The 25,109-nt window shown below is 42.0% G+C and overlaps 1 protein-coding gene across 11 annotated transcripts in view; it reads right to left on the bottom strand.

The window, feature by feature from the left end:
• Positions 1 to 25,109, bottom strand: part of CLEC16A (C-type lectin domain containing 16A) — a 1,646,984-nt gene that overhangs the window by 869,941 nt on the left and 751,934 nt on the right. For all 11 annotated transcript variants that reach the window (XM_073591184.1, XM_073591186.1, XM_073591185.1 and 8 more), the window contains one exon: positions 20,991 to 21,091. In XM_073591184.1, the coding sequence (XP_073447285.1) occupies positions 20,991 to 21,091 (101 nt within the window). The remainder of the gene's footprint in view (positions 1 to 20,990; positions 21,092 to 25,109) is intronic.

Raw genomic sequence — 25,109 nt, 5'->3', positions numbered from 1 at the left:
TTCTGAGTGGTACTCTGCCAGCCTCAAGTCACCTTTTTTTTACCCCTGCTACCTATCACCAATAACCCTCTCTCTCCCCCAAGCTTGGACCACCCACAGGCATTCTTCTGGTGGGTTGCTAATGGGTTCACACATGTCCGACACTTTCCTGCCACCAGATCATTCCCCTCATGGGCCTTGCTGTGGGAGTCCTGTGACATCCCAGAGATGAAATTATTCCGCTACCTCCAACTTCAGCATTAGCTCGCCTCACTGCACAGAACCTCCACGTACCCATTCCAAAAAGCGACATTTGAACACACATACCAGCACTTTCTGGGATCCCTGGGCTTCATCTCAGCCCTCTATGTTTCTCTGAAAAACCGTCCCTCCTCCACCCCCCTCACCTATGTAGCCCAGTGGGAACGAGACTTGGCGAATGAGTTAAACTTAGCAAACTGGAGCGGGGCCTGATCCTCTGTGGCCAAGTGTTCATTCAATACAGCCACTTTGGAGGGGCATATAAGGTGCTTTTACAATGGTATTGGGTCCCTACCCACACTGCCCATATTTCCAGGGCTGTGGCCAATGGTGTGATTTAGTACAAACATGGTGGAAGTACCCTGGGCTAATTAGTTTCTAGTCCCATGCATTTGGCCCCCTATTTACTTTGTTTCACCTCCCCATTCCAAAAGAAGATAAATTTGCCTTACTGAATTGTACAATTCTGGGCCTATTCGCCTTATCAGCAGGAGCTCACTTTCTACCTATTTTTGTCAACCAAAAAAACAATTGCCCAAGCCTGGAAAGAAACATCTGTCCCCTTCCAGGGAGTGAGATATTGCATGACTGTGTTCATGCTTAATAAACATATGTCCAGCATCAGTAACAAATCCAATGCTAAGGTCCTTAAAGTTTGGGAACCATGGCTATCATATCATATACCTTTCCTACTCTCCCCCAGCCAACTTGGGCCGCATATGCTGGATGGCCCAGATGCTCCCGAGCTCTTACCTTCCCCCCTTCTCTCAGCCTCTAATTCTCCTTTAAGATCTGTATAGGCTGTATTTGGCACCACTGAATGGGTATTGGCGAGCTCAGGGGACACGTCATTGATTTAGGGAACCTCCTCAGAACCCCCCTGCCCTGACGGCTTTATGAAACAAGCCTATTTTCTATTGCTGTGTTGCCTAGTTTTTTAGTTCACGTTTACATTGCCTATTGTGGCTGTCTTTGTGAGCTAACCCTTGTGAAAACGGTCAATGCTAGCCCCTGCATGGGCGGAACTACAACATGTTAGCTACCTGTTAAACTTGAATAAAAAAAATTGAAACAGAAAAAGGGAGGAATTGACATAAGCATAAAAGCTGACCTAGAAAATTTCAGAAAACATGGCTGTCTTCTTCAGAATCTACATATGTTTCACAAATGGGTTCTGTTTATGTTGGGGAGTAAGTACTGGAGTTTCACCTAGGCGAATGACGGGGTCACACTGTTCCCTAGAAAAAAACACTGCCATATTTGTGTAGAGGAGGGGAGGAGGTGTCGAGAAGAGGGAGGAACTTCACATAGAAGGTGAAGATCTGATTTAAATGTGTAATTAAGAAAGGAAATTAAAAAAAAAGAAAAATATAAATGGTAATAAACTGAAAATAAAATGTGTGAGTAAAATCATATCAATAAATGCATTAATAATTTAAAAAAAAAGGAAATACAAAATATCCATGGTAGTATTGCATTCTCGATATAACCAAAAATTAACCAGCGTGATATGAACTATATCCTAAAATATGTTTTATGAATGGAAGATATCTTGCAAAATGTTGTAAAACTGAATAGAAATAGATGCAATGTAAGTGAGTGATGATTATTGGATAGCTGATTGTATACAGAAGTGTAAAATGCAATCATTTGCAATATATATATATACTATTCAGAACAGTGTTACTTTAACTGGCAATTGCATGGTCATGTAACTCTGTGTGAAATTTTATTTATTTTTTAATGCAAATAGAGCTTTCTTTTGGTGGTATTTGACCACCACTGGGATTTTTTTATTTTTTTTGTTATATAAAGAAGGTAGGACTGAAAATTTGGAAAAAAGAATAATATTTTCTACTGATGTTATAAAACATATCCTTTAGAATCAAATCTCTTCATAAATTTAGGCCAAAATGTAGTCTGCTGCATGGCTTTAATAAAAAAAAAAAATACAAATAGGTGTATATTATTTGGTTTGTGTGAAAGTTATAGCGTCTACAAACTGGTATATATTTTTGAAAACTGATTAATCCTGATGTACCGACAAATCTCATTTCTTGAGGCCCTTAAAAAGCTAGGACAGCACAAATTCCCCTCAAAATTATCCATTTTTTTTTAAAGTAGGCAGTCTCAGGTATTTAGTAAGAGACATGGCAAGTTTTTATTTGCCCTCTCCTCCAAGGTCCCTCTCCTCTTTAATCTGGAGGACGCGGTGCCCACAGCTGACAAACAGAATGTCAATTTTCAATTCTTCTGACCACCTTGCAACAAACCATTTTAAAACAGCTTTGGCCCAGAGACGATGGGGGCACTTCTGGAACATGTTCAGCTATATATTCTTTTTTTTATGATAGAGCTTTACCTTACTTTTTTCAATGGCATGGCAAACTGCATTTACAGACAGTGATTTAAGTATTCCTGAGCCTATGTAGTTATGTCTATCACAGAATCATACCTTTTAATGCAGTGCCGTCTCAAAGGCTCAAAGATCATGGGCATCCATGGTTGCATTTCGGCCTTGTCCATTGTTGACAGAGATTTCTCCAGATTCTCAGAATTTTTCTATGATATACAGTGATGTACTGTAGATGATGATATATTTAACCACTTGCCAACCGCGCTATAGCGGAATGACAGCTACAGTGCGAAAGGCTAGTTCTGGAAGACCGTCATATGACGGCCTCCTGTGATCGCGCCTGGCGCGCTTTGTGATTACGGTGTCCTGAGGACACTGCAGATCACAGATTGAGGTAAAGAGCTAACCAGTGGCTCATCAGCGTGTGACTAGCTGTATCCAATCACAGCTGATCACAGATGTAAATAAAAGTCGGTTATTGGCATTCCTTACCTCATGCTGCCAGCATGAGAAGAGGAGAAGAGAGCCGATAACTGGCTTCTCCAAAAGGGACATCTATACTGATAAATTAGGGCACTGGATTATCAGTGACCTGATTATCAGTGCAGTCCCTACAGTGCCCACCAGTGCTGCCAATCTGTGTCCACCAGTGCCTCCTCATCAATGTCACCTATCAGTGCCATCTACCAGTGCCGTCTACCAATGCCCATCAGTGTTGCCTACCAGTGCCCATCAGTGTTGCCTACCAGTGACCATCAGTGCTGTCAATCAGTGCCCATCAGTGCAGCCTCATCAGTGCTCACACGCGCCTCATCAGTGCAGCGCACATCAGTGAAGGAGAAAAATGACCTGTTTGCAAAATTGTATAACTATGAAATCAATAGTAAATTTAATCCTAAATATCAGTTAAAAACCTAAAAAGGTAGACCGACACATAGGGTAAATTGGAAGGCGCTCAAAAATAATCCAAATATACCTCGCAGTGTACAATATTGATGACAATCTCTATTGGTCACTAGGTATAAAATAATAAAGGTGTATTCTACAGTGTATAATGGTGATAATACCCTCTATTAGTGAATCAATCACCTAAGTGTAGCACGCCTCTATTAATCAATGGGTTAATTGGGTGTAACCAGTAAAGGCACACTTTACAGTGTACAATAGTGGTGGCACCCTCTATTGGTGAACCAATCACCTAAGTGTAGCACACTGGGTTAATAGTGGACCACAAAAGTATATAAACCTGTAAACATAAAATAAAATAAAAATTTCAAAATGTATAGTGTGACCATATGAATAATTACACACATATATAAAAGTGACAACAACTAGAAAAATAAACTCGTGCAAACATTTCAATTCATGCTGCAAAAGTTAAAAACTCCATATACAGTCCATGAATGAAACCAGCCTCCAAACAGGCTGCAGGTGATATAAAATAGTAACGATGAAATGTGAATCAAAAGTCCCACACAGATGATTCCTCAGTGGTAAATGTCAAATGATGAGTAACTTCGTGCTTCTTCCACCTCACCAACGTGCCATTGAAACACACTCTCCAGACATACACTCACCGAAATAAAATGCCAGCATTCTCATGTAAGGCAAAATAAGCTCTCTTTACCACACTCCAGGGTAAATAGTGAATACGAAGTTCACAGCGATGGTGTTCAATGGATCCACATAAAAGAAAATAAATGCTCCAATAGTGTAATTCAGCAACAACTATTTATTTAAAATCACTGCAATCCTCACACATAGCACTCACATTGTGTAAACGTAAAAAAGGCACAAACGTGTAATCAACAGCAAGCCTCAACTTTGTGGATTAAACAATAACCAATGGTCACGGCGGACCCGAGGTGTACAACTGCTGGGTATGCTCTCACCCTGTGATTTTAAGGGGGCAGCTCTATATATCTCTATATATATATATTTCTTTATGTTCACTATTTTAATTTGATCACTGTCACTGGTGTATATTTACATATTTATTTATTTAGTGTTTTTGAAGATTTTTTGGGGTGACATTGGCGCGGTGGAGGTGTTCCTCGTGCAGAGGGCGTGAGCATTAAGGATACCTATTTGTTTTATAACTATGAAATGTTTTTTATTTTATTTTTTTTAATTTTAGGTTTTTACTTAGCAAAAAAATTACCCCCCCCCCCCCAAAAAAAAAATTAAAACCCAGTGGTAATTAAATATCACCAAAAGACAATTGCCAAAGTGTGACAGAGCTGAAAGCTGAAAATTGGCCTGTCAGGAAGGGGGTAAAAGTGCCCAGTAGGCAAGTGGTTAAAGTCTTCGCAATTGTACGTTGAGGAACATTATTCTAAAATTGTTTGGCAATTTTTAGACACAACCTTTCACAGATTGGTGAACCTCTGCCAATCTTTACTTCTGAGACACCGACCACAAGATGCTAATTTTATACAAAATCAAGGGGGTAAGATGCACATGCTCATTTTGGTGTGTATTGCTAGGGAGTTTTTTATTTTCTTGGGAGAGTGCATATGATTAGCACAGGGCCAATCAGCACAGTTCAGGCAGAGGGTCAGGGGTCCTGCAGCCTCATAGGACAATCAGGGGAGAATGAATGCATTAAGATAAAAAATCTTCTGCCTTTACAACCACTTTAACTACTTGCCTAGCGACATATAGCAGAATGACGGCAGCAAAGTGATTTCAATACCCTGACTGGGCGTCATATGACGTCCGCAGGATATTGAGCCACTGCGCGCCCCTGAGGGCGCGCATCGTGGCGATTGTTGTTGCGGGGTGTCAGTCTGACACCCCGCAACACCGATCCAGGTAAAGAGTCTCTGACGGAGACTCTTTACCACGTGATCAGCCGTGTCCAATCACGGCTGATCACGATGTAATTAGGAAGACCCAGTGATCGGCTTTTCCTCACTCGCGTCTGACAGACGCGAGTAGAGGAGAGCCGATCGGCTGCTCTCCTGACAGGGGGGGGGGTCTGTGCTGATTGTTTATCAGCACAGCCCCCCCCCCCTCGGATCCCACCCAGGACCACCAGGGAAGCCATCCACACTGGACCACTAGGTATGCCTCCTAGACCCCCAGGGAAATACTAATCTGTGCCCAGGCAGCTGCCAATCAATGCCCAGGCAGCTGCCAATCAGTGCCCACTCACAATGTATACCACTGCCGGTGCCACCAGGGATGTCTATCAGTGCCGCGTATCACTGCCGCGTATCAGTGCCCATCAGTGCCACGTATCAGTGCCCAGCAGTGTCGCCTATCAGTGCCCATCAGAGCCACCCATAAGAACCCATCTTTGCAGCCTTTCAGTGCCCATCAGTGTCGCCTATCAGTGCCCATCAGTGCCACCCATGAGTGCCCATCAGTGCCACCTATCAACGCCCATCAGTGCTGTATATCAGTGCCACCAATCAGTGCCGTCTACCAGTGCCTATCAGTGCCGCATATCAGTGCCCATCAGTGCCCGCTCATTGGTGCCACCTCATCAGTGCCGCCTTATCAGTGAAAGAGAAAAAACTTATTTACAAAATTTTTTAACAGAAACAAAAGCAAAACTTTCGGTCTTTTTTTGTTTAGCAAAAAATAAAAATTGCAGAGGTGATCAAATAGCACCAAAAGAAAGCTCTATTCGTGGGAACAAAATGATAAAAATTTAGTTTGGGTACAGTGTTGGATGACCGCGCAATTGTCATTCAAACTTCGACAGCACTGAAAGCTGAAAATTGGTCTGGGCAGGAAGGTGTATAAGTGCCCTGTATTGAAGTGGTTAAAGTACGGTCTGCATACCACAGCACACAAGGGCAGGTGAGGCAAAATACCCCATAGGAAGAAGTGCAGGTGAGCAACTATTTAATAGTATAGATCCGGTTCTTGATCACCTCTGTGGTTTTTATTTTTTGCTAAACAAATAAAACAAGACCGAAAATTTTGAAAAAAATAAAAGTTTTGCTTTTGTTTCTGTTACAAAATTTTGTAAATAAGTAAGTTTTCTCTTTCACTGATGGGTACTGACAGGCACTGATAAGGCGGCACCGATGAGGTGGCACCAATGAGCGGGCACTGACGGGCACTGGTGGGTGGCACTGATATGCAGCACTGATGGGCATTGGTAGGCAGCACTGATGGGCACTCATGGGTGGCACAGGTGGGCACTGATAGGCGACACTGATGGGCACTGAAAGGCTGCAAAGATGGGTTTTTATGGGTGGCACTGATAGGCGGCACTGATGGGCACTGATAGGCGGCACTGATGGGCACTGATAGGCGGCACTGATATGAGGCACTGATAGGCATCCCTGGTGGCACTGGCAGTGGTAGGCATTGTGAGTGGGCACTGATTGGCAGCTGCCTGGGCACAGATTAGTATTTCCCTGGGGGTCTGGGGGGGCATACCTGGTGGTCCAGTGTGGATGGCCATCCTGGTGGTCCTGGGCGGCATGATGGTGGTCCTGAGCGGGACCCAAGGGGGGGCTGTGCTGATAAACAATCAGCACAGACCCCCTCCCTGCAGGGAGAGCAGCCGATCGGTACTCTTCTACTCGCGTCTGTCAGACGCGAGTGAGGAAAAGCTGATCACCGGCTCTTCCTATTTACATCGTGATCAGCCGTGATTGGACACGGCTGATCACGTGGTAAAGAGTCTCCGTCAGACACTCTTTACCTAGATCGGAGTTGCGCGCAGCGGCTTAATATCCTGAGAACGTCATATGACGCCCAGTCAGGATATTGAAACCACTTTTCCACCGTCATTCTGCTATATGGCGGGTGGCAAGTGGTTAAAATCGCAAAAGGTTTTCAGGCTATAAGAAATAAATTGGTAAGACATATGAGTTTCTTGCAACAAGCATGCCATTTATAGAAAGAACACTTGGTATATTTTCTGGTGCTTTAGAATGTGAGTTTGCCACTTTACTGGGGGCTATTAGGTTCTTTATTGCAGAACTTCTTTACTGTAGTCCAGAGGTGCAGTACAGTGGATGCCATCGCACTGCACTGCACTGCTGTGTGGTGTCACTTTGTGCACTTCAACTAAAGCTCACAAAATGGAAAAAAATGAAACAGAGGTGGTAAAACATGCATCATACCGCCCCCTGCTGCATCCCAGTTTAGCCAAAACTGACAGCATCCCACACACTTAACCCTTTCACTGCCGTTTCGTACGCCATACAGACCTACAGAAGTGCTTGCAGGTGGACAGGTCCTTTCGGCGTACGGACCTAATTTTTCCCTCTCCTATAAGCTCATGGTCACTTCAATCACCATAAACTTATAGCAGAATTGTTCAGCAGACTCTGCTGAACAATTCTATAACTCTGCTCAGTGGATTACAACCCACTGATCAGTTATTAACCTCTAATGTGACTGAACCCCCCCACCATGCTGCCGCTTCCCTGCCCCCTGCTTCTCCACCTCCCGCAGCTCCTTTCCACCTAAATCTACTCCCCCCACTCTCCTTTCTTATCCCCTTCAACCCTCTTCTTCCCCACCAGCACTGATTTAAAAAAACACAAAAACATAGTAAGACCCAGTGGCAGCTGGTGCTAAAATTTTTTGGGGGGGCAACAAACCAACCACCCCCCCAGGTCCACCTGCACTCAGCCTCTCTACGGAGGTGTAAACGGACACATGTCCATCCATGGGGCGGTCAGATGGAAATGGACCGCCTGTCCATTTCCATCGGATACCATCCGATCTGCTAGATGGATGGGTAAAGGGATCCCCATCCATCTGTTTTTAGCGGACTGGACTGGATCCGATGCAGGCGGGTGTAAAGGGACACATGTTTATTTACATCAGCCTCTCTATAGAGAACAATGGGTGGTCCGATTGGGCCAGCCTGAAAAACGGACAGGCAGACCCAATCAATTTGCTTGTGTGAAAGGGGCCTAATGCCTTGTTCACACAGGCATACACAGCATACCTTTACAGGGATGCACAGGTGTTCTGTGCAGGCAGTCCCGTTGATGTCATTTGATGTAGCAACTGCACAAACAGAGATGTTGCTCCCAATTTTACATCCATGAAGGTCTGCATGCATGTCCCTGAGCTCGGATGTCAGATTGGGAACAGCAGCTATGCCTGTGCAGCCATTGCATCCCAATTGACATAAATGGGACTGCCTGTACAGGAATGCACAGAACACCTGTACATCCCCGTGCGAGTAAACATGGCCCTCCATGGGCGTACACTTTAATCTGCCACATGTGAATGATGCTTTAGTAGTAATTTAGCAGGAATTTTGTAAGTTACGTTGTGTTTATGTGCACTATGAATGATTTTAGTGTATTTTTAGTGAAAATAGCGATATGATGAACGTTTGCGCAATTATTGCAGGACCCAAAAAAAAAATCAGTAGCACTTTTTTTTTATTCTACAGATCATGTGCTTTCAGAAAATGTCTAGTTTGAGGGTTTTTTATTTATTCTGAAAGCAGATTTTTAGAGTAAATTGTTTTCACCATTTCACAAAAAGGTGTAATTTAAAATGTACAAATATTTCTTATTAACTCAATACAGTTTTAACTATTTACTAGCAATTTAGCAGAAATTATGTACATTTTGTCATGTATGAACCCACTATTAATGATTTTAGTGTATTTTTAGCTAAAATATTGTTTTGATAAACATTTGTGCAAATATTGTGCTGCCTTAAAAATCAGTAGCACCTTCTTTTTACTCTACTGGCCATGTGCTTTCAGAAAAACGGAAAATTGTATACTCACCTTTCCGTAATTTTCCTTTCCTGGTGCATCTTCATGGCAGCATACATATGGGTTGTGACTCCGCCCCCACAACCTGATAGGACTGGTTAACTATAAATCAAAGACAGACCCGGCTCACAGCATTCTCTGTGACTCTCACCATTTGGGTGGGCATCTGTATGCTGCCATGAAGATGCACCAGGAAAGGAAAATTACGGAAAGGTGAGTATACAATTTTCCGTTTTCCTGGTGCATCATGGCAGCATACATATGGGGACTAACTCGCCATACGGGAGGGTGCAAGACAAATGTTGTAATCATCAGTAGCGCAAGTATGCACCATGAATTTTCCAAATTTTACTGTCGCGAGCCGGGTTCACCTATAAAAGTGTAATGAAGGTGTCCTGGGAGGACCATATTGCTTACTTGCAAATAACCTGAGCTGTCCACAGAGCGGGCACTGCCCTAGTTAAATGTGCTCTTAAGACCTCCAAAACAGGAAGGCCTTGAAGAGTAGGCTCTTTTAATTGTCTTAACAATCTAGGAGGTGACTGAATGGGTTGATGCTGACTGACCCTGCCTTAAGCCATGCTGGAACCAAGTACATATTTCAGCTTTTCTGAATAAAAGGGTAGCTGCCAAGCAGGTCACCAGCGTTAGCTCAACCTACAGGGGATGTGGTTCCCCCACTCAACCAAGAAAGACGGGAAATTGACTTCCTGGTTAAATTGGAAGGAGAAAGACACCCCATTGATAAAAGCAGTCTGGAGTTTTAGGACTATTCTGTTCTGTCCGGGTATAATGTTAAGTGAGGCTCCTTGAGTGCAAAGCCTGTAGTTCTGACATCCTTCTTCACAGAGGTTGTAGCAAACAGAAATATGGTCTTTAGGGTTTGCAAAGTGTAGTCAATTATGTAGGATAAAAATTAGCCTTTGATAGAAATGGGGACCATAAGCAAGTTCCACATAGGGAACAATGGTTTCCTGGGAGGCCTATAACTTCATGCAAGCCTTTTAAGAATTGCATCACTAAGGGTTAAAGACTCCTTAAACCTCTGCAAGTGCAGACAAGGCTGAACTTTGAGCTTTAAACATATTTGAACCCAGGCCCCTGTTCAGCCCCAGTATTAATGGGGCGTACACACGGTCGGACTTTTCGGCTACAAAAGTCCGACGGACCAAATCCGGCAGACAATCCGATCGTATGTGGGCTTCCCCGGACTTTTCCAGTTGCAAATCTGATGGACTTTAGATTTGGAACTTGCTTCAAATCTTTACGTCGTAACTCCGCCGGACCCAGAAATCCGCTCGTCTGTATGCTAGTCCGACGGACAAAAACCAACGCTAGGGCAGCTATTGGCTACTGGCTATCAACTACCTTATTTTAGTCCTGTGTACGTCATCACGTAAGAATCCGTTGGACTTTGGTGTGATCGTGTGTAGGCAAGTCCGGTCGTTAGAAAGTCCGCCAAAAGTCCGTCAAAAGTCCATCGAAAGTCCATCGAAAAGGCTGTCGGACTTTTGTTCGATCCAAAAACAATCTGCGCTATCCCCGCAGTTCAATGATAATATGTGATAAAAAATTATATTTAAGTGTACATTGATAAAAGAGTGCTGCAACCAAAAAAAAACTTGAATATCTAGTTCTGGTAACATATAACTTCTGGTGCGCTACTATCATCAAAAATAGAACAAATAAATCAATATATAAATAAATAAATGTGAATATATATTCAGATACTGCACAACCCTGGTGATTGAATAAAGTCCTGGAATAAATCAATCAATCCTGAAAAGACAGTCAATCAGTGCAAATCTCTGTATATGAAGTCCTTCCTTCAATGAATGAAAGACATCTCCTTGATCGAGGCAAGAACGACAGAAAGGAGGGGGGGGGGCGCTTACCAGATACTTTGGACCCCTATTACGGGGGTCTTATGAGCCCACAGATGCCAGATCAGGCAAGCAGGAACAGCTGATGTTTTTAGTGGTTTGCGGTCCGTCTCCAGTCCCTCACAGGCAATGGGAGTACAGCGGGAAAGCCAATGCTTCCGTGGGATCATCGATATATAGGAGAGATCAAACAAACAAGAGATCCTCCATAGTGTAGTATTTTGGTTTCTTTATTTAAAAGATATATTGTGTTGCTGACATCACAGGCTAAGCAGAAAGTTAGGTAAATGAGCAGCACGGCCGCGGTGAAGCCAGCCAGCTGATTGTGTGGTGACGTCAGGTCTCATAACTCCTGTCCAACGCGGCGTTTCTCCGTAAGAGGCTTCTGCTGGGAAATGTGTACAGAACACCCCCCCTAAACATAATTTCCCAGAAGTCTGCACCAAGATAAGAGTCAGATTCTTTGGCATCCACCTCAATAAAAAATTCATTTTTGATAAGATACTCCCAAAAGGGAATCACGTCTAAAGGGATGCAGACCCTGCCACTTTCCTCAGAGTCCTGCAGGTACAGCAGCTGGTTGACAATTATGAAACCACTCCCATTAAGACTTATTCAGCACATGGGCTGGATATTACTGGTGCGCCAGCACCTGCAGATGCTACAGTATGAAGGAGCACTTCAGATCTAGATCTAATTTTCGGACTAGAGCCTCCTTGAATGTGCCATATCTTGCCAGCTACATTCATGATGCATCCATCATCGGAGAAGACTGCAGCAGGTTGACCCCTAGCTTTTTCAGGATATACAGTTTTGACAGCCTGTTTATAAGGGCATTTTTCTCTGACCCCTTCAATTCCTCCTGGATTAACTCTTCCAGTTGTTCAGTGAAGGAAATTAGTACTTTCTAACCTTGTGGAGAGTTTCCTCCACTTCAATCCAGGCAATTGCGTCCTTCGCTGCCCTTGCAAAAAAAGTCTCTATTGGGCAATGTTTAAAGCTTGTGCAAGCTTTCCTATTTGGACACCACCTACTGGTTCTGGTTAGAAGTGCTAGGCAATTTATGCACTGTAGCTTGTCAAGCAATGACTTTCCACCACAAATGCAACAACCATTAGGGCTGGTAATCTGTGTTGTTCGTAAACAGGGAGCAAACAAAATAAGAAGTGAGAAGATGACATTGATCAATGTTGCCTTTGTGTCTGCGCTTTGAACGGTGACTGTTCTGGCTTTTAGCAGGCTCTCTTCACCTTGATGTCCTTGCAGGGCTGTATAGTGCTTGCTCCAGGCAGATCTGACATACTAGCTTGGCAGGCAATGACCTTCCACAACAAATACAGAAACCATTAGGGCTGGTAACTTGTGATGTTTGTAAACGGGGTGATGATGAGCTTAATCAACATTGACTCGATGTCTGTTCTGAGATGGTGACTTTGTCTTGACCGTCAGAAGGCTCCCTCCATCTTGTAGTCCTTACAGGACTATAGATATTGGCTCTCTTTTTCTCAATCTTCACTACTTACCTAATCCCTTTACTTTAAAAGCAATGGGTGGTCTGGCTGGACAGCGTTTCTCATAGAAACAGAGCAAAGCAGCAGACTGAAATTAAAAACAGCATAAGCTAAGTCTCCACTATTGCAACCTGAAAGTCGCAAGATTTTGCTGCAATTTGATGCGACTTGAAGCAATGCCTGTGTATTCTTAAGGTTTATGAACACAGATATGAAAGGTACTCATTGGAAATCATGGGGTACGGCTTGACATGTGACTTTGCAGTGACAAGTCGCACTAGTGGAAACTCAGCCCAACACAGTAATCCCAGAGCAAGCATAGAAAAGGGGATAGGAAGAGCCCAGGTGAATGCCATAAAGAGCACAATGATCCTAGAGCAACACTGAGATAGGAAAAACACAGGTGAATGCCATAAAAAGGGAAAACATACCTGCAAACAATGACCACATAAGCATCCAGCATGCATGAGTAGAGAGCTCCACCATTTGTTGCCCAAAAATGCCATAAAACCATTTAGAACTTACATTTACCATTATCGATGATATCAGTGCCTGAGCATGTTCAGATCACAATCCTAGAAAAGCTCTAGCCAGAAAACACAGAGGCTGCATCACTTCCTGCCTCTCATGCTCAGAGTGTACTTGCACTGCTGCAGCCATCTGAAAACGCCCATAACACAGAGAAAAGAAGTAAAAAGCATATGGAAAGCAAAAGGAAATGCTGTCACTTACGTCAAAACTTGTTTAAAGCTTTCTTTGAAAAGCCTGCACCACCAGAATGGGGCTCCAACAATATAGCTCATTTAGAGGCTATACAGGAAGGACTTCCGCCCAGGAGAGACTGAAATATGCCCCCCCAGACCACCAGAATGGGGCTCCAACCATATAGGCTCATTTAGAGACTGTACAGGAAGGACTTCCACCCAGGAGAGGCTGAACCTGGCTGAGGCGACAAGCGGTAAGGGATACCTCGCGACTCCAGTCTTGATCAGGTGAGGGAAAAAAAGGAGAATGCTGTGAGCCTGGTCTGTCTTTGATTTATAGTTAACCAGTCCTATCAGGTTGTGGGGGCGGAGTCACAACCCATATGTATGCTGCCATGATGCACCAGGAAATGTATAGTTTGGGGGGTCTTTTACAAATTCTGAAAGCTGTAAGTAAAAAAGGAAAACCTCCAGATTTTCAAAGAAATACGTATGTCCGATTTCCACTATTTCTCAAAAAGGTGCAATTTAAAATGTACAAATATTTATTTATTAAATCAATACAGGTTAAGCTTTTATATTTAGTAGGAATGTAGCAGAAATCTTGTAAAATTTGCTGTGTTTGTATCTGCTAATAATGATTTTAGTGAAAATATTGCAAGAACAATGCTTTGTTAAACATTCCGCAGATATCGTGGGGCCTTAAAAATCAATAGCACCTTCTTTATATCATCCCCTTTGCGCCGAGCGTATGCATATATGCGGCCTCGGGTTTTAGGGGTTATACCAGGATGATGACCGCAGCTCACTGTTTTTTTTTAGAGCGGGCGATCGGCTTTCCAGGGATAACAACCGATGCTGCTAAAAGCCGCTGGATTGCTATCCCGGAGGAGCGGGAGACCCGATGCGATCTGCTACTTCCGGCGTCTAGCCACAGCCGTAAACGGCTTTGTTCCAGTCTCCTGAATGAAAAAATGGAAGCGTTGTCATGATGTCACTTCCGGTTTACTCGGCTGCCAATGACGCCGGATTTAAAAAAATATACAGTATTCAGAATCGCCGTTTTCGGCGATCTAAATATTTTGAAGTACAAAGGAGGGATTGGAGGTCTTTTAGACCCCCGATCCCTCCATAAAGAGTACCTGTCAACACCTATTACTGGCACAAGGGATGTTTACATTCCTTGTGACAGCAATAAAAGTGATCTTTTTTTTTTTTTTTTTTTTTAAACACAATTAAATAATATAAAAGTAAATAAAATAAATAATAATAATAAAAAAAATTAAAGCGCCCTGTCCCCACAAAGCAAAGAAAACGCACATGGAAGTTGCACCCGCATATGTAAACGGTGTTCAAATCATACATGTGAGGTATCGCCACGATCATCAGAGCGAGAGCAATAATTCAAGCCGTAGACCTCCTCTGTAACTCTAACCTGGTAATCGTAAAAAAAAAAAATTAAAGCGTCGCCAATGGAGATTTTTAGGTACCGTAGTTTGTCGCCATTCCACGAGTGCGTGCAATTATAAAGTGTGACATGTTTGGTATCTATTTACTCGGCATAACATCATCTTTCACATTATACAAAACAATTGGGCTAACTTTACTGTTTCGTTCTTTTTTAATTCATGAAAGTGTCCCTTTTTCCAACAAGTTGCGTTTAAAACACTGCTGCACAAATACAAATACATAAAATATTGCAACAATCACCATTTTATTCTCTAGATTCTCTGCTAAAAAATATATATATATATATATATATATATATATATATATATATATATATATATATATATATATATATATATATATATAATGTTTGGGGGTTCTAAGTAATTTTCTAGCAAAAAATACGGATTTTAACTTGTAAACACCAAAAGTCAGAAATAGGCTAATGCCGCGTACGCACAACCGGACTTTCCAGAAGAAAAGGAGAAAAGGTCAGACGAAATCATTCCATTGGACATTCCGATCGTGTGTGGGCTTCATCTGACTTTTTCTTTCGAAAATTCGGAGGAAGCTAGAAATAGAACATTAAATCTTTCCGATGGAATCAATTCCTATCAGGAAAACCATTCGTCTGTATGCTATTCCGACGGACCAAAAACGACGCAAGGGCAGCTATCAGCTACTGGCTATTGAACTTCCTTATTCTAGTCCTGTCGTACGTCATCGCGTTCTAAACTATAGGACTTTGGTGTGATCGTCAGAGTTCATTCCAACGGAAAAACCGGTCGTGTGTATGCGGCATTAGGCATGAAAGGGTTATACTGGGCCTATGCTTTCAGAAAATATATGGTTTGGAGGGTCATTAACCACTTGCCGACCGCCTCACGCTGATATACGTCAGCAGAATGGCACGGGCAGGCAGAATCACGTACCCATACGTGATCTGCCTCCCGCGGGTGGGGGGTCCGATCGGACCCCCCCCCGGTGCCAGAGGCGCCCGGCATTTCTTCACGGGCGATGAGAGGTGAGGGGGAGGACATCCATTGTTGGCCACCCCCTTCCGATCGCTCCCGGCGAATGAAAATGCTTCCTCTCCCTCTGTAATGTAAACAGAGGGAGAAGAAGTGATGTCATCCCTCCTTGAGCCGGTCTTTTCATTCCGGCACCGAAGAGAGAAGACATCCAAGTAAGTGCACCAACACTAAACTTCCAGTAGAACACGCCAGGCACACTTTTCACCCCCCATCACCCCCCGATCACCCCCCTGTACTCCCTTCAGTTGCAGCGCGGATTTATTTATCTTGACAGCAACAGCCTTTGCTCCCACAATATATAAAGCCGTGACTCCAGCGCTGTCGGAGGTGATTTCACCACCACAGTTACATACTTCAGCATATATGCCAAAGCGTGGGGGCAGCAGTGGGCGGAGGAGCGATTTGCTCCTAACTTTTGCGGGAGGATGCCCCCATCCTTCGGCATATATATACGGTGCATGTATGCCCATCATTAGAAGTGGGTGGATGAAGGGAGGTATTCTAATGGTGGGCATACCCACCGATCAATATCTTTTTTTCGTTCAGCCCACAGGCTGCATGAAAAAAAAGTTTACAATATATGCCCAACAAGGACCAGCAACGTACTGGTATGTTGCTGGACTTTGAATGGTTATACCAGAATGATGCCTGTAGGTTTAGGTATCATCTTGGTATCATTCTTTTCAGCCAGCGGTCGGCTTTCATGTAAAAGCAATCCTAGCAGCTAATTAGCCTCTAGACTGCTTTTACAAGCAGTGGGAGGGAATGCCCCCCCACCGTCTTCCATGTTTTTCTCTGGCTCTCCTGTCCCAACAGGGAACCTGAGAATGCAGCCAGTGATTCGGCCAGCTGACCATAGAGCTGATCAGAGACCAGAATGGCTCCAAACATCTCTATGGCCTAAGAAACCGGAAGCTACGAGCATTTCATGACTTAGATTTCGCCGGATGTAAACAGCGCCGTTGGGAAATTGGGAAAGCATTTTATCACACCGATCTTGGTGTGGTCAGATGCTTTGAGGGCAGAGGAGAGATCTAGGGTCTAATAGACCCCAATTTTTTCAAAAAAGAGTACCTGTCACTAGGTACCTGTCCCCCTCACCTCTCACCTATTGCTATCATAGGGGATATTTACATTCCCTGAGATAACAATAAAAATGATTAAAAAAAAATAAAAATGAAAGGAACAGTTTAAAAATAAGATAAAAAATCAAAAAAATAATTAAAAAAAAAAAAAAAAAAAAAAAAAAAAAAGCACCCCTGTCTCCCCCTGCTCTCGCGCAAAGGCGAACGCAAGCGTCGGTCTGGCGTCAAATGTAAACAGCAATTGCACCATGCATGTGAGGTATCACCGTGAAGGTCAGATCGAGGGCAGTAATTTTAGCAGTAGACCTCCTCTGTAAATCTAAAGTGGTAACCTGTAAAGGCTTTTAAAGGCTTTTAAAAATGTATTTAGTTTGTCACCACTGCATGTTTGTGCGCAATTTTAAAGCATGTCATGTTTGGTATCCATGTACTCGGCCTAAGATCATCTTTTTTATTTCATCAAACATTTGGGCAATATAGTGTGTTTTAGTGCATTAAAATTTTAAAAAGTGTGTTTTTTCCCCAAAAAATGCGTTTGAAAAATCGCTGCGCAAATACTGTGTGAAAAAAAAAAATGAAACACCCACCATTTTAATCTGTAGGGCATTTGCTTTAAAAAATATATAATGTTTGGGGGTTCAAAGTAATTTTATTGCAAAAAAAATAATTTTTTCATGTAAACAAAAAGTGTCAGAAAGGGCTTTGTCTTCAAGTGGTTAGAAGAGTGGGTGATGTGTGACATAAGCTTCTAAATGTTGTGCATAAAATGCCAGGACAGTTCAAACCCCCCCCCAAATGACCCCATTTTGGAAAGTAGACACCCCAAGCTATTTGCTGAGAGGCATGTCGAGTCCATGGAATATTTTATATTGCGACACAAGTTGCGGGAAAAAGACAAATTTTTATTTTTTTTTTGCACAAAGTTGTCACTAAATGATATATCGCTCAAACATGCCATGGGAATATGTGAAATTACACCCCAAAATAAAGTCTGTTGCTTCTCCTGAGTATGGGGATACCACATGTGTGAGACTTTTTGGGAGCCTAGCCGCGTACGGGACCCCGAAAACCAAGCACCGCCTTCAGGCTAAGGGCATACATTTTTGATTTCACTCTTCACTGCCTATCACAGTTTCGGAGGCCATGGAATGCCCAGATGGCACAACCCCCCCCCCCCCAAATGACCCCATTTTGGAAAATAGACACCCAAAGCTATTTGCTGAGAGGTATAGTGAGTATTTTGCAGACCTCACTTTTTGTGACAAACTTTTGAAAATTGAAAAAAGAAAAAAAAAATACATTTTTCTTGTCTTTCTTCATTTTCAAAAATGAGAGCTGCAAAATACTCACCATGCCTCTCAGCAAATAGCTTGGGGTGTCTACTTTCCAAAATGGGGTCATTTTGGGGGGTTTTGTGCTATCTTGGCATTTTATGGCCTTCGAAACTGTGCTAGGTAGTGAGGAGTGAAATCAAAAATTTACCCCCCTAGAAATCCTGAAGGCGGTGATTGGATTTCGGGGCCCCGTATGAAGCTAGGTTCCCAAAAAGTGCCACACATGTGGTATCCCCGTACTCAGGAGAAGCAGCAGAATGTATTTTGGGGTGTAATTCCACATATGCCCATGGCATGTTTGAGCAATATATCATTTAGTGACAACTTTGTGCAAAAAAAAAAAAAAAAAGTCACTTTTCCGCAACTTGTGCCAAAATATAAAATATTCCATGGACTCAACATGCCTCACAGCAAATAGCTTGGGGTGTCTACTTTTCAAAATGGGGTCATTTGGGGGGGTTTTGTGCCATCTGGGCATTTTATGGCCTTCAAAACTGTGATAGGTAGTGAGGAGTGAAATCACAACTTTACGCCCTTAGAAATCCTGAAGGCGGTGCTTGGTTTTTGGGGCCCTGTACGCGGCTAGGCTCCCAAAAAGTCCCACACATGTGGTATCCCCGTACTCAGGAGAGTCAGCAGAATGTATTTTGGGGTGCAATTCCACATATGTCCATGGCCTGTGTGAGCAATATATCATTTAGTGACAACTTTGTGCAAAAAAAAAAAATTTGTCACTTTCCCGCAACTTGTGTCAAAAAATAAAATATTCCGTGGACTCAACATGCCTCTCAGCAAATAGCTTGGGGTGTCTACTTTCCAAAATGGGGTCATTTGGGCGGGTTTTGTGCCATCTTGGCATTTTATGGCCTTCAAAACTGTGATAGGTAGTGAGGAGTGAAATCAAAAATGTATGCCCTTAGAAATCCTGAATGCGGTGCTTGGTTTTCGGGGCCCCGTACGCGGCTAGGCTCCCAAAAAGTCCTACACATGTGGTATCACCATACTCAGGAGAAGCAGATAAATGTATTTTGGGGTGCAATTCCACATATGCCCATGGCCTGTGTGAGCAATATATCATTTAGTGACAACTTTTTGTAATTTTTTTTTTTTTTGTCATTATTCAATCACTTGGGACAAAAAAATAAATATTCAATGGGCTCAACATGGCTCTCAGCAATTTCTTTGGGGTGTCTACTTTCCAAAATGGGGTCATTTGGGGGGGTTTTGTACTGCCCTGCCATTTTAGTACCTCAAGAAATTACATAGGCAGTCATAAACTAAAAGCTGTATAAATTCCAGAAAATGTACCCTAGTTTGTAGACGCTCTAACTTTTGCGCAAACCAATAAATATACGCTTATTGACATTTTTTTTACCTAAGACATGTGGCCGAATACATTTTGGCCTAAATGTATGACTAAAATTGAGTTTATTGGATTTTTTTTATAACAAAAATTAGAAAATATCTTTTTTTTCAAAATTTTCGGTCTTTTTCCGTTTATAGCGCAAAAAATAAAAACGGCAGAGGTGATCAAATACCATCAAAAGAAAGCTCTATTTGTGGGAAGAAAAGGACGCAAATTTCGTTTGGGTACAGCATTGCATGACCGCGCAATTAGCAGTTAAAGCGACGCAGTGCCAAATTGTAAAAAGTGCTCTGGTCAGGAAGGGGGTAAATCCTTCCGGGGCTGAAGTGGTTAAACTCTGAAAGCTGTAAGGGAACAATGAAAACCTTCAGATTTTTTGAGAAATGTGGTCATTTACATTTTTGTGAACGTTCAGTTTTCACCATTTTGCAAAAAAGGTGTAATTTAAAAATTACAAATATTTGTTATTTATTAACTCAATACAGGTTAAGCTTTTATATTTAGTAGGAATTTTGTAAAAGGTACTGTGTTTTTATCTGCTAATAATGATTTTAATGTATTTTTAATGAAAATATTGTTTTGATAAACATTTGCACAAATATCATTGTGCCCTAAAAATCAGTAGCACCCTATTTGTATTCAAGGTCATGTGCTTTCAGGAGATATCTGGTTTGTGGGTCTGTAACAAACTCTGAAAGCTGTATTGGAAAAATAAAAAAGCAATGGAAATATAGCAAAAATGGCCTGGACACCTGAGTGTAAAAATGGAGCACAGGGCTTGGCAGCAAAAAAGTTAAACAGAGCCTTTTACTGTGCTGACAGTGTGACTGGGTCGTTAAGAGTGTCTAACCCCTTTCCGACCGCTGCACGCCGATGTACGTTGGCAGAATGCCATAACAGTGCGATCCCTCTGGAAGCTGGAAACCACTATAGGGTGCCATTCAGAGAACACTTTGCATTTTCTCAAAGAATGCAAAGCGTTCTCTGACTAGAGGAAGTGGAGAGACAGGTGGGTGAAATTGTGATCGCCTCCTCATCCAATCAGAGAATGCTGGCTAGTTATTTTGTGTTTTTTTAATCATAATTAGATTAAAACATTTTGCACATTTTGATGTGAAAGAGTATATTTCTATTGATCACTATAGGAAAAAAACGCACAGCAATTTGATGTTCTATGACGATAAAACAAAAACTTCAAGGGGTCATGACTGGTTATGGCCATTTGTTATTATTCAGCCTGCCTTACACCACACCTAAAATGCTATGAATAAACTTGTCACACATATATTGTGGAGGTTTTAACCATTACTTACCTATATTATGTGACATAGCATAAAGTAGACACAAGACAAACAAAGTATAATAATCGTCTTCACTACATTCCAGTGTACTGTAAACCATGTCAAGGAAGGGTCTGTGAAAACACAAGTTTAACCACAATTCTCAGAAACAGGAAACTTAGGACTTGGAAAAAAAAAAAAAAACAAACTGAGATTATATACTATTATATATTTCAGAGGGATCAGCATTAGCATTTTGGGTAACTGTCACACAACACTACTTTAACCATGTGCCGACCGCCGCGTGCCGATTAACGGCGGTAGAATGGCATGGGCAGGCAAAAGGGCGTATCCGTACGTCCCTTTGAAGCACTCGCCGTGGGAGCGTGCCCGCGGGTCCCGCAACCTCGATGTTTGCTGGCGGCCCGCGATTGTGGTGAGGAGAGGAAGAACGGGGAGATGTCTATGTAAACAAGGCATTGTCCTATACTGCCTAGCAACATGACAGGGATCTACTGTTCCCTGTCATCGGGAGCAGTAATCTCTGTCATGATGTAGTGAGCCCATTCCCCCTACAGTTATAACACTTCCAGGGAACACACTTAACCCCTTGATTGCCCCCTGTTTAACCTCTTCTCTGCCAGTGTCATTTATACAGTAATCAGTGGCACTGATCGCTGTATAAATGTCAATGGTCCCAAAATAGTGTCAAAAGTGTCCGTTCTATCTGCCGCAATGTCGCAGTCACAATAAAAATCGCAGATCGCTGCCATTACTAGTGAAAAAAAAAAATTTATAATCAAAAATACTTTTACGGAAACCAATCAATATACGCTTATTGCGATTTTTTTTTTACCAAAAATATGTAGAAGAATACATATCGGCCTAAACTGTGGAAGAAATTTGTTTTTTTTTTATATATTTTTTGAGGAAAAATAGCAAAAAGTAAAAAATATTGCTTTTCTTTCAAAATTGTTGCTATTTTTTTGTTTATAGCGTAAAAAATAAAAAACGCAGAGGTGATCAAATACCACCAAAAGAAAGCTCTATTTGTGGGAAAAAAAGGATGTCAATTTTGTTTTGGTACAACGTCGCACAACCATGCAATTGTCAGCTAAAGCAATGCAGTGGTTAATAATGATAATCACCTTGTTGGAAAGGATAAATAAAACGTAACTGACATGCTAAAATATTTTTTCTGCTGCAAAAAAAGTTTCTCTTGGTTCCAACCAGTGCCAGTTAATTTACCAAAGAGCCGAGGTATTTGGTCATGTGATCTCTGCTAATGGGGCAGATCAGAGTTACAGGAGTGATATTATGGCAGTATTTCATTCCTTCCATTACTTTTTATTTATCCATGTCTGGAGACAGGGTTATCAGTCCAGTATAGGTCCACACTAAGGCAAAAATATTAAATGACACAGAGTACTGTGCAAAAGATTTGGGCAGGTGTGAAGAAATCAATTTACAAAATGCAAAGTGAGTGAACAGAAGAAAAATCCAAATCAATTCAATATTTGGTGCGACTACCCTTCGGTTTCAAACCAGCATCACTTCTTACACTTGCACACAGTGAAGGATTTTGTAGGAGTCAGGTGTATGATTAACCAATTATGCCAAGCAGGTGCTAATGGTCATCAATTTCATATACAGGTTGAAACAGTCATTTAAGTGATACTAATGGTATTTTTTATTTTATTTTCTTAAATAACAAACATGTTATACTATCTACTTTGTGCAATCACAGCCAGTGAGCAGCCTGCAGGGTTTATGCATGCCTAGCACGCTAAAATTTTGTGGTAAGCCATGTATGTAGTGTAATGTATTTTATTTATGCTACACAGAATTTCTATGTTCACATATTTTGTGAGATGTCTATGTATTATGGTGATTCTTCAAATTTTGTAGATGTTCCTGTAAGGTCCCTGAGAAAGCAGTGTCCATGCTGCGAAACATGTTGTACTAAATCAGCAGGAACATACAAGAATCCTTTATTGTATCTATGCAGAACCTTTTCATGTTTTAATAGCATTTTGTGAAAATTGTGGAAGCATTTATGGTCATGAAGACAATCTTTTTTTTTTTTTTTTTAACACTCAGGTTTGTTGTAATAAAATGTTGATATTTTATGAAAATTGATGGTCTTATTACCTTGAGAATGAAGCTTTTAACCACTTCCAGACCGCCGCACGCTGATATACGTCCTTACTTTGAAGAGGAATATCGTTGTTATGGCAGCAGCTAGCTGCCATAACCCTGGTATCCTCTTGTTCGGCCGGTGGTCCGGTTTCCGATAATAGTGGTCTCTGTGGCAGATTCGCTGTGAGATCACTTTTATCAGCGGCGGGAGAGGGCCCCCTCCTCCTGTCGTGCTCCCGTGCCCTCCGCCGCTTACCGGAGCCGTCGACAGCGATCAGATCTCCCCCCTTGCTGGGCATGGAGACGAGTGAGGGGAAGATGGCCCCCACCTGTCTCCATAACATTGCAGGGCGGAAGAGACTTTAAAACGTCACTTCTGCCTGTAGCTCTTAAAGGGCCATTTTTTTTTAAATGACAATTTTTATTTTATTTTTTTATTGCATTTTAGTCTAAATATGAGATCTGAGGTCTTTTTGACCCCAGATCTCATATTTAAGAGGTCATGTCATGCTTTTTTTTTTCTATTACAAAGGATGTTTACATTCCTTGTAATAAGAATAAAATTGACACATTTTTAAAAAAAAAAACAGTGTAAAAATTAAAAATAAAAGGTAATATAAACAAGAAAAAAAAAATTGAAATACGCCCTGTCCTGCCGAGCTCACGTGCAGAAGCGAACGCATACGTGAGTAGGCCCGCATATGAACACGGTTTTCAAACCACACATGTGAGGTATCGCCACGATCGGTAGAGCCAGAGAAATAATTCTAGCCCTAGACCTTCTCTGTAACTTAAAACATGCAACCTGTAGAATTTTTTAAACGTCGCCTATGGAGATTTTTAAGGATAAAAGTTTGTCGCCATTCCACAAGCGGGCGCAATTTTGAAGCGTGACATGTTGGGTATCAATTTACTCGGCATAACATTATCTTTCACAATATAAAAAAATTGGGCTAACTTTACTGTTGTCTTATTTTTTAATTCAAAAAAGTGTATTTTTTCCCAAAAAAAGTACGCTTGTAAGACCGCTGTGCACATATGGTGTGACAGAAAGTATTGCAACGGCTGCCATTTTATTCTCTAGGGTGTTAGAAGAAAAATGTATAATGTTTGGGGGTTCTAAGTAATTTTCCAGCAAAACAACCTGTTAACAACACATCTCAAAAAGAGGCTCGGTCCTTAAGTGGTTACATTTCATTCAATTGGTCGCTATGGTATTTTGGGATGTGGCATTGTCCGTTGTGTCAAGTCCTGGTTCAACATAATTTATAATTCTTAAAAATGCATATACTAGTTTTATTTTAGCTTCTGCATACTTTATTGGATAAATGCATCACATTTAAAGCGGAGCTTTACCCAAAAGGGGAAGCTCTGCTTGTTTGCACCCTTCCCCCCTCCACTGCCACAATTGGCACTTTTTGGGGGAAAGGGGAGGGGGGGGGAGTGGGTACCTGGTTTTGACAGGTACCCGCTTCCACTGCCTGGTAAGATCGCTGCACGACGATCTGCGTCATGTCCGGCCCCTCCTTCCATTGCCTTCTGGGACCTGTGTGCGTCCCAGAAGAAGACGGGACCATTCAGAAAGCACAGTGTGACTCGTGTATGCGCAGTAGGAAACTGACTGTGAAGCGTGAAGGCTTCACAGGCTTGGGGTGCCGTCATCGCGGGATCCCTGAACAGGTATGTGTCTTAAATTAAATGTACAGTATTTGTAGATGCTAACTTAATTTTTTTTTTTTTTTACAGGCTGTAACTCCGCTTTAATCCCTTCCCCCCACGTGTACCTCATGGGGCTACATACAGTGCCATATATATATATATATATATATATATATATATATATATACATACATACAGTATACTTATACCCCTTGACATTTTGTCCTGTTACAACCAAAAACGTAAATTTATTTTATTAAGGCCATTACACACAGGTGGACTCTATTTACTAATTAGGTGACTTCTGAAGGAAATTGGTTGCACTAGATTTTAATTAGGGGTATCAGAGTAAAG

Source organism: Aquarana catesbeiana, linkage group LG06 (assembly GCF_042186555.1).
Source record: "Aquarana catesbeiana isolate 2022-GZ linkage group LG06, ASM4218655v1, whole genome shotgun sequence".
Classification (NCBI taxonomy): domain Eukaryota; kingdom Metazoa; phylum Chordata; class Amphibia; order Anura; family Ranidae; genus Aquarana; species Aquarana catesbeiana.
This window is presented reverse-complemented; position numbering and strand designations above follow the sequence as displayed.